This window comes from Akebia trifoliata, chromosome 4, assembly GCF_017979445.1.
Source record: "Akebia trifoliata isolate Shusen 1 chromosome 4, ASM1797944v1, whole genome shotgun sequence".
Taxonomy (NCBI): domain Eukaryota; kingdom Viridiplantae; phylum Streptophyta; class Magnoliopsida; order Ranunculales; family Lardizabalaceae; genus Akebia; species Akebia trifoliata.
In genome coordinates, this window is record NC_141378.1 from 22,364,391 (window position 1) to 22,374,451 (window position 10,061).

At 36.4% G+C, this 10,061-nt stretch overlaps 1 protein-coding gene across 1 annotated transcript; it reads left to right on the plus strand.

Moving 5' to 3' along the window:
* The first annotated feature begins 4,541 nt into the window (after window positions 1–4,541).
* ATN (cyclin family) lies at window positions 4,542–7,268 on the plus strand. Its single transcript, XM_086440504.1, has 4 exons — window positions 4,542–4,719; window positions 4,827–4,969; window positions 5,218–5,276; window positions 6,281–7,268. The coding sequence occupies exons 1-4, from the start codon at window positions 4,630–4,632 to the stop codon at window positions 7,063–7,065; spliced, it is 1,077 nt and encodes a 358-aa protein (XP_086296630.1). The 5' UTR covers window positions 4,542–4,629; the 3' UTR covers window positions 7,066–7,268.
* Window positions 7,269–10,061: the final 2,793 nt, after the last annotated feature.

The window sequence follows — 10,061 nt, forward strand, 5'->3', positions numbered from 1 at the left end:
AAAATAATTGTACTTTTAGAATTTTGATTATAATTTAATATATATTCTCAAGTTTCTTGATAAAAAATATCAATTAAAAATTTTCATTATCTAAATTAATAACTGACCTTATTGAAAATTGTCGTTGAATATTATAGATTGAAATAATAAGAGTTTTTAATTCCGCATATGTAATTTCTGATGAAATTGATAAATAATTACTCTTGAAGACACCTTCAATGTAAACTATGAGAGAATAAAAATAGTACGAATTATGAAAAAATCAAAATAATGAGAATTGTGAAAGAATAAGTGTGGACATGGGATTTTCAATATTTTAAAACATCCCTCCACTTTGGGGTGTTTTGGAGTCGCCACCATTCATTTTTCATTTTTGAAAATGGGTGTGAATGGTCACCCGAAGTTGTATTTTTGAAAAACATGTCATTTTGACATTTTTTTATGACTCTCGTAGGATAAGGTGCATGGTCCAACCTTTGATTCAAAGGTAAGGGAGTTCATTTATGGAGTAGGGAAGGTGTTAGGCACCCTACTCCATCCACGTAATGTGGTAACCTCGAATTCATTTTTTAGAATAAAAAAGAAAAGAAAAATCGAAAAGAGTCGATGTGTCCCCTCAAGTGTGAGGGGCTTTAATGTTAGTTCAAACCATTGAGGGCACCCTTATTGAAAAATGGGCCCTTTGGTGATTTAGAACATTGTGGTGTGTGCAAATGTGTGGAGAAAGGAAGAGTAGAAGAGGGGAGTTGGGGGGTGTTCTTTTGTCCAAACCCACCTTGTTCCTTCTTTGACTTTCCGTGACTTTTTTTTCTTTGCTTGATTTGCTTGAGAGAAGGTTGAGTATTGAAGGTTGTGAGATGAGTTGAGAGTTGGGTGTTGAGAGTAATAAGGTGAGTTGAGGGTTGAGAGTAGTGAGAAGAGAGTTATATATTTTTTTTTTGGAGGATTTTTGTCAAATTTTCATTAGTTTTTGTAAGGGGAGAATGGAGGGGTTTTTATAGAAGTTGGGGAGTTATTTTAGTGGTAAAGTTGGGTGAAATGAAGAAAAATGATAGAATGGTTATGAGTTTGAGAAATAAGTGGGTGTAATTTAGAGGAGATTGGAGGGTATTTAGGGAAGGGGGGTTAAATGGGTAAGTTTTGACCCAAATGATTTGGATTCTACCCAACCCATTTGGGTGGAGTGTTTGGTGAGGTGAGTTTAAGATGGTGGTTGTAATTAAATGGTGTTTGGTTTAAGAGAATGGATGATTTAATGAGGTGGTTGATGATATTTTGGAGGGTGAGGGAGATGATGACATGTGTTAAAGTGGGTGGAAATGAAGGGTTGAGATGAGTTGATAGGAAAGGATGAGTGTTTGATTTGAGATGATAGGTGTAGGTTTTGTAGGAAATGATGGGAGTAGATTAGGGGGAGATGTAGGTTATAAGTGTCTGATTTGAGAGAATGGATATGATAGGTTTTGTAGGTTGTAAGTATGGTAAATGATATTTAAAGGAAAGTAATGGGATAGTTATGGTGATGGGGGTTGGTGGTTAGATGAGGGAGGTGAGATGGGGTGATGAAATGTGTCACACTTTGATGATTATGGTGATTGGTTGTGATGTTGGATTTGGGTAATGAGTTGGGCTTTGGTGATGGATTGAATTAAAGAATGGTTGGGTTTTAGGTTGTAGGTTGGGCTTTGGTGTTTTGATGGGTAGGGTTAATTTAAATGAGCTTAGGTGATGGGTTTAGTTTGGGTTGGGAAGTGTAGAATAAGAATGAATTTGGGTTTGTATTGGGTTGAGAGGGTAGTGAGGAATTTTTGGTTCGTGGGCCACGTGAGAAGCCTTGGGCCGTTTATTGAAATTAAGATGATAAAGTTTATTGGATTTTTGTAGGTTTAGGCTTCGGAGCCCATTCCGATTTTTTTGATTTTTGGGGCATTTTGCGTCGAGGGCCCAATCAAATTTGGGTGTCTACAATAAGAGTGTGAGGTATGTATATATATGCATATCTTACATAACGATCGAAAAAATGGCTACATGACGATCGAAAAAAAATGATTAAATAATGGTCGAAAAAAATGACTAAATAATGGTCGGATAATTTAAATTAAAAAACAGAAAATTCAACCCTTAAAGGGCTCAAAATTTTAATTTTAAATTTTAAAATGTTGTATAAAATTTTCGGCCCTTTAAGGGACGAAAATTGAAATTTTATATTCGTAATTTTTTTTTTAAAATTTAAAACATATTTTCGACCCTTAAGGGCCAAAATAGTTTTCTATCGATAATTTTGTGAAAATTAATACTTTTTTGCCAATTAATTTTTTTTTTTTTTTTTAAAAATAATTTCCCTAAAGATGAATCATGAAAGGGTTGGTAGTGATGTTTATAAGGTTTAGCAGTGTTCAGTAAAATGAAACTCTTGAAGAATGGAAAAAGAAAAAAAAATAGAGATGGTTTGTTGATTGATGAGGTGGCATTATTAAAAAAAAAAAAAAAAAACAAAACAGACAAAAATTGGATTGGTTTCAATTTTTATATGGTAGAGGATTTCCATTACCTAGACTTTACTTATCCTATGTAATAGAGAAATATGTGTCATTTATTTGCAAATTTACAAACAAAATCATATCAAACACGTGATCCTAAAAAATTGTATCTCTCAGATAGCATGTTCTTTGAAAATTTTAACACATATCCTGAGACATTAACTCATGATTAATATGTTTTGATTACTAATGATCTGGTGTGTATGGTTTTTTGGAACCTGTTGTGATGAGTTTAGCTGTCTTCGACCACTCAATGCCACAACTCCTCCAATCAAAATGAGCACAAATATATGAGTCGTGATCCAAAGCGGTGTCTAGTTCCTATAACAACATATGATGTCTACGTGGCACATTTTGGTTAGAGATCAAACACATCTGATTTTGTGCAATGTAAAAAATGGCTTGGTTAGGAGTGGATGTGTGTTAAACTCACACCAAAACGTGCCACATAGACACCGTTCTTATTCTGTGGGATTGAGTCACCTTACTTGATCCTAATTCCAGATATATTACCCTAATAATTATATGTGCAACACTAAATAATGTATTGGGATTTGGTTTAGATAGTATGGGAGGTGGGGTTATCAATGGGTCAGATTTTGACCTGGCCCAGTCTATTGTGGGCTGAGTTTGGGTAGTGTTGGTAGATCCTGGGTTCAGGGTTGGGAGCTAGACCTGTTGGGTGACTTGACCCAGCCTGATAATGCATATTAGAATTTTTTGCAATTTATTCTGATTATTTTATGATATACGTAAGAAATTTTCAAGCTGGCCTGGGCTACCTGATCATCCTGGCCCAGATAGTTATGGATGGGCCGAACTTGGCCATAGGTGACCAAATCTTTAATTGTGCCGGGGGGCTTGCAACATCCTGGCTCACCATTGACAACTCTAGTGGGGAGGTGCCAAGTAAAAGAGAGTTGATGTTGGTCGTGGGTGGATTGTCTAAACTAAGTCAATGAAGTAATTAGCTTCATTTCAAAGGGAAAAAGGAGAAAATTTGGAGAAAGCGTAAAGAGGGTACAAACACAACATTCTAATATCTAGTGGGGAGCGAACTCTTGTCTTGTCTCATGTTGAAGGTTGTTGTGGTAGTAGTTGATTGAAGTTGTAGGGTCGAAAACGCGATTGGATTGCGAAAAAGAAGTCCTCCTTCTACAATAAGCAATATTGAAGTCCTAGAATCCTCAAAATCCACTGGGCTTGAAGGCCTACCTCTTTATAAAGCTTTATAAAAGTTCTCTTCCTTTATATGTGTTTTTTTGAAACTATACTTGAAGTGATAAGTAGTGGGCTTGCCTTTGAACAAGGCAAGTAGTGTCAATTCCACACCAATGTGAGGGCCATGCCATTGGATTGAGGTTGACATGCGTATTTTTACATGTTAATGTTGTCAATAAAGGATGATAAATGCTGTCCTTTGCACTTGTTAATGGGTTATCTTTTTATTTCTCTGTTTGCCTTTTAGGTGTCAAGCTACTAAGATACATACTAAGGTATATGAAATTCCAATGTCGTGGATGTCTGCTGAGAGTCTATATTTGTGATCTTCGAACCTAATTCCAATTAAAATTATCTGAGAGTCTCTTTCGTCCTTCACATTGATTCATTTGAGATTCAATATTACTCATCCGAGTCAATCAAGTTTTTGTAATTTTTTATAAAATATTTATTTTTAATAAATTAAATATTTAATTATCTAAATAGAAGTAGAATCCTTAAATAATCATCTTTTAATCCAGCTTATATTATAAAATAATATAAAAATAGATAAATGTAGACCAAGTTAATTGGTTATTTCTTGTGAGACGAGATGACTCGGGCGACTCAACTCGGTATCCGTGGTGGACGCGATGGAGTTTTAAAACCATGATAGGTACCCAGGTTGCACGTTTGAACGAGAGACTTTTAATGAAAGTAGCCGTTGTAGACATAGATATGACCGTTGGAGCAAAAAAGATACGTTACAAATCTTAGTTCCCGTTTGAAACTCTTCCGTTTGACAACCTTTTACTTTGGAGAGAGAGAGAGAGAGAGAGAAAGAGAGAGAGAGTTGAAAACCCCATTGGCCCCCTTTGTTTCTGTAGAAATGGTAGCGAAAACCCCACCAAAGCACAAGAAAATGGCATCAGCAGCAGCTCCTCTCAATCCAAATCTCTTGAGAGAGACAGTTAAGAAGGTAAATTGGCACAAAATCCCCTAACAAGCTTGTCTTCATTGGTTGTTCATGGCGTCTGAGCCTCTCTTTTTTCTCTAACCAAAATTTTCTTTATTTTGTTCTTTAAGGTGGACCGATGTATGGCTCGATTGCAAGAGCTACAGTACACTGTTTCAGGTGGAACGAAAGTAATCTCTGGAAAAAGTCTCAGTCCTCGTAGTACAAGAGGGTATCTGAGGACTAGTATCAGATGCAAGCAAGAATCTCTCAAGTAAGAAGAAAAATTCTAATTTTTCTGCAATTTTTGAGGAAATAAAAAAGAGTTATTGAAGTTGGGGTATCTTGAATTCGTGCCAAAATAATACAATTCTTCTCCTTTTTTTGCTTCTATTAAGGATCAAAGATAGTGTTCTTCAGCTATTTCTTTATATAAAAAAAAAACCCAATTTTTTAAGATAGGGTTTGTTTAATTTCTCTTATTTGTAGCTAAATAATATAATTATCTTTACCTCTATGAAGGATGAAGGACGGTGCGGCAAGAAAGTCTCCGGTTGGGAAGTTTCAAGGAAGTACAGGAGGTAAGACCCACATAAAATTTTATTCTTAATTGTCATGGGTTGACTGTAATTTCTCTTGGATTTATTCCTCTCATGAAAATTTTAAGTTTCATAGAGACATTCATGATGATTTCTTCCTTTAATGAACTTTATCAGGGTTTTTTTTTTCCAAAGTCATTTGATTCGAATCAACCACAAATCCTCTCTTACATCTTTTGAATCACAATTCATCCCAGATTTCCTTAGTTTGAGCTTGGATTGTAGACTTTAGTATAATTGGACTCTTTTGCATGGTTAGATTGTAATCTAGAATGACACAAAAACAATGCAACAAAAGAAAATAACGACAACACACATAACACGGAGAATTTATGTAGCTTGACAATGTGCCTACTCCGTGTATGAGATCTGGATCAAACATTATATTCTCAAGCAGATGAAATCCTTAGCTGCCACCCAATAAACAGGTGAAATCCTTCTCTAAAAAAATCCTAACCACCTCACCCACTTATATATAGGCACCCACGCGTACAAGAAATATCCAACAATATTCCATGGGGGCTGGGGATGAGGATGCACAACCTAATTCACACATTAATCTGGAGAATACGAGACACCTATCACAACATAGATGAATGGGGGAGATGTTCGATTCCACACCTCTGTAATGATGGGGTAAAGCAGGGAAAGGAGATTTCTTCTTGATTTTGGGATTCTTCTTTTATTTTCGGTTATTGGGGGGTTGTCTTCTAATTTGAATCTGCTTCTCTTACATTTTTTGAAACCTAATCCATCTCTAATTTCTTTGAAACAAATGGGTTTCTTCTTGTTTATGGGAATGGATTATACTGTCCTTCGGTGTTATTGGGCTGTCTTCTAATTTGAACCTGCTTCTCTTACATTTTTCGAAACCCAATCCATCTCTAATTTCTTTGAAACAAAGGGGTTTCTTCTTGTTTATGGGAATGGATTATACTGTCCTTCGGTGTTATTGGGCAGTCTTCTGATTCTATAATTCAAAACAGGGGAATGGCGTCGTATGTCATTGCCGGCAATGCTGGTTGGAGAAACCGTGGGGGAGATTCTTCAAGCCAGCCAATTCGCAAGGGACATAGTCACGGCTGTTGCTGCCAAGAACAACAAAACTGCCTCTGATGACCCAAAGACTCCGGTAAACAAGCGGAGAAACCAAAAGGTACACCCCGAAGATACGCAGCTAAGGGCGAGGCGAAAGAGGGAGAAGCAAGTAGTTTTACGATTGATCCGATCTGAATCCGGTCCTCCAAGCCTTCAGAGGGCTAGATCACGGATCAATTTCAAGGTCTCTCCTAAAAAGAGAGAATTCGGGAAGGAAAACTGGCACATAGCTAACCGGGTATCCCCCAAGAACAGGCCTTGGGCTAAAAAGACAGTTTTGTTTCCTAACCCTTTATTTCACTCTTCGCCTACCTCGCAACAACACAAGTTTTGCAAGACGAGGTCTCCTGTAATTGCAAGAACAATCCACCAGACTCCACATAAATTCTTGATTAAATCTCCGCCCTCAGCCTCAAAATTTCAAGTAAAAATCAAGAACCCTCCAGTTTCTTTGTCTCCTACAAGGCTCACCAATTTGAGCAAGAAATCATCCCCCAAGGTTTCTGCAGCATCAAAGCTGCGAAGATCCTTCTCACCATCGAAGCTGGCAAATAGATTGGTTTCTCCATTAAAGAATAGAATGCCATCCGTACAAAAGAATGGTGGATTCATGAGTGGGTTGAAACAGCGGCCATCTTCTACACCAGTGAGATTCTCGGACTGGAAAATTTAAAGGGGTGCTCTATAAACATTTCAAGTTGGCTATTTTTAAGTGTTGAGAGGAATTTGTTTGAGATATTTTCTTGATGTCCATATGTTATTTTTGCAATCTTTAGGTGCAAGTTTCCATGGTATTTTTATTAATAACTCATTTTGAGTTTGTTCTTGTAAATGTGGGAGTTTATATGGTTCATTATATCAATAAAAATACCATGGAAACTTGCACCTAAAGATTGCAAAAATGACATATGGACATATGTTATTTTTGCAATCTTTAGGTGCAAGTTTCCATGGTATTTTTATTAATAACTCATTTTGAGTTTGTTCTTGTAAATGTGGGAGTTTATATGGTTCATTATATCAAAAGCACAAAAATGTTACTTCTCTTTCTCCCTGCACAAAGGAGAGGTCTTTGTGTTGGTTTATGCTGTTTTTATCTGTATTTGATTTGGGCTCACAACTTTAACCATGTGTATACTAATTGCTAACTGTTGTGCTTAAGCATAAGTAAAGAAGAAAACTAACACACCAAGAATACAAGATTTACATGGTTCAACAAATTGCCTACGTTAAAGGAGGAGAGGGAGAAAAATCCCTACCAACGATAAAGATTACGAACTCGCAACTTACTCAGTTGCAAGGAACATTACAAAGCAAAAACCATCAAAACCCTAACCCCGAAAATACAAATATATACCCAAAAAAATTCGCCTCAGGGACACTGCCCCCAAACCCCCCCCTCCCTCCCCGCCACAAGGGCCCGGTTGGGTACCTACACTTCGGAAAAGGTCCCCTTTGATACTGTTTTGCCTCTTGAAGCTCAATAAGAATACTAGACATCCAGCAAACACTAACCATTAACGAGCTTATGAAATTTTTTTTTTGGAAATAGCTGGATTATATAACCTTTCCTTAGAGAGAGAGCCCAGGTACCTTTAGGTAGCATCAATTAATGTGCTCATTATACCTTTAATGTTTGGGTGGTAGAAATGTGTGGGATAACAAGAAGTCCTGTCAGAACTCTCTCTCTCAAACAATTAGACACTTAAAGGTTATACTTTGTTCTTGATGAAACACAGTCTCATGACCTTAATGTGTGATCCTTGGATTCATCTGGACCTTCCAACACTCGGCCAACAAAGACCGCATCAAATCTCCTGACTCACAATGTTCCAAACCATATAGTTTTAGAATGTTATCGATGTAGGCTTTCTGCAAGAGGAAGAGACAACCTCTCTTATATCTCCATGAATTTTGCCCATGTCTTTCATGTGGAACTTCATCTACCTAAAGAATCAGAATGAAAAACTGGCTCTCACAGACCTTGAGGTTTATACATCTCATTGGATTTTCTTTGAAATCTTCTCCGTTCACCACTTTATCAAATTTGAGATACCATTGTCTAGTAGTCTGTCTGAGTCCGCATTGACTTTTAGGTCTACAAACCATCTCACCTTTAACTTTTGCCCCGGCCTGGCAGGTATCTCAATTTTTACGTTTCGTGTTCAGTGTAGGTCATGTCAGAGAGTGACTTTAATGGTATAATTTTTTTTTTGTAATGCTCTTGCATGTTTTTGTTGTTTCTATAGTTTCACAAGAAACGGAAAAACAAAATGAGATTTTGATTATGGATTCACAGATTCACATAAGATAACAGTTAAAATTCATTATGCATTTATTGGTCTTCAGTTGATATTGTGTTTTTCTTGGGTCACATCACATTTGGCAAAATTTTCTAACTCATCAGGATGCAGAACAACATGGACAACACAGATTGTAGGATATTCAAGAGGGTATTACTTCTATGAAGAAATAGAAATGTAAAATACATATTGAAATTCAAAACATATACATATTGAAATTGTCTTGTTCGTTGTCACATACCAAGCGTGAAGTCCCTGCATCTACTTCGTTTTCATTCTTTCTGCATCCACGTTCATCTTTCACTATGGATTCTAAAGAAAGGGGAGATGTTGAATAAAATTTATTGTATTAAGTACTTGTATTATAAGTCCTTAGTTCATTCTCTCCATTTCCAATTCTTGTTGCCTTGTACCAGATCATACTTGTGAGTTTTTGGGCTTATGAAGTCAATGAAATGTCCCATTCGCTTGTATAATACTATCAATTTAAATGACACTTTACTAGAAATTGGGAAGTTTATCTAACTCTTGACCTTAAGGAAATAAAGACTCATTAAATCATTTTAGTTGTTTTATTTGTGAAAGGAAAAATGTATAAGATGGTAGTAAGACCAGCTACGCTTTATGGAGCTGAACATTGGGCAGTCAAGAAGCTTCATGGTAAGAAATTGAGCGTAAAAAAGATAAGATGGATGAATGGGAGACTAGGAAAGATAAAATTAGAAAGGGTCTCATTTGGGAAAATATAGAAATAACTAAAATAGCCGATAAAGTAAGAGAAAGTTGCTAAGATTATTTGGGCATGTTCAAGAGAAGGCCAATTACAAACCAGTTAGAATAAATATTTAAGTTGAAGGTCCTAAAAGAGTGAGAGGAAGACCCAAAAGAACTTAGATGGACACAGTGAAGTAGATATGAACTCACTCTTAATAACAAAAGACTCAGCTTTGGACAAAAGTGGAATGGAGGAACAAGATTGGTTTAGGCCACCACAAATCTTTGGGATAAGTCTTTGTTGTTGTTGTATCCCCTCAAGTGTCAGTTTATACCATTTTTGAGTTGATAATCTACTTCTAAATTGTATTACAAGTCGATATTCTTGAAGTAAAGTCATCCAAGTTTTCATGAGAAGGTACTGTATGAAACTTACATTTGTAGGTAATGTTTATCCGATTAGATGCTCTAATAATTTTTTATTTTCAATATTACTTGTTCCTTGGTATTACATTTAGTTTAGAGTCCTGATAAAATGACTCGCCAGGTGGCATACTCAATTGACTCACTGACGTGGACAAGTTTGGAAACCGTAGATCTTTCCGCCTTGGGATACACGGCTCCCTTGGGAGACACTTTTTATGGGGAATTG

Excerpts from the sequence above, each read along its gene's own strand:
- ATN (XM_086440504.1), top strand. The coding sequence starts at position 4,630 with ATGGTAGCGAAAACCCCACCAAAGCACAAGAAAATGGCATCAGCAGCA. Across the intron at positions 4,720-4,826 it reads TGAGAGAGACAGTTAAGAAG|GTGGACCGATGTATGGCTCG; the intron begins GTAAATTGGCAC and ends TTGTTCTTTAAG. Across the intron at positions 4,970-5,217 it reads TGCAAGCAAGAATCTCTCAA|GATGAAGGACGGTGCGGCAA; the intron begins GTAAGAAGAAAA and ends ACCTCTATGAAG.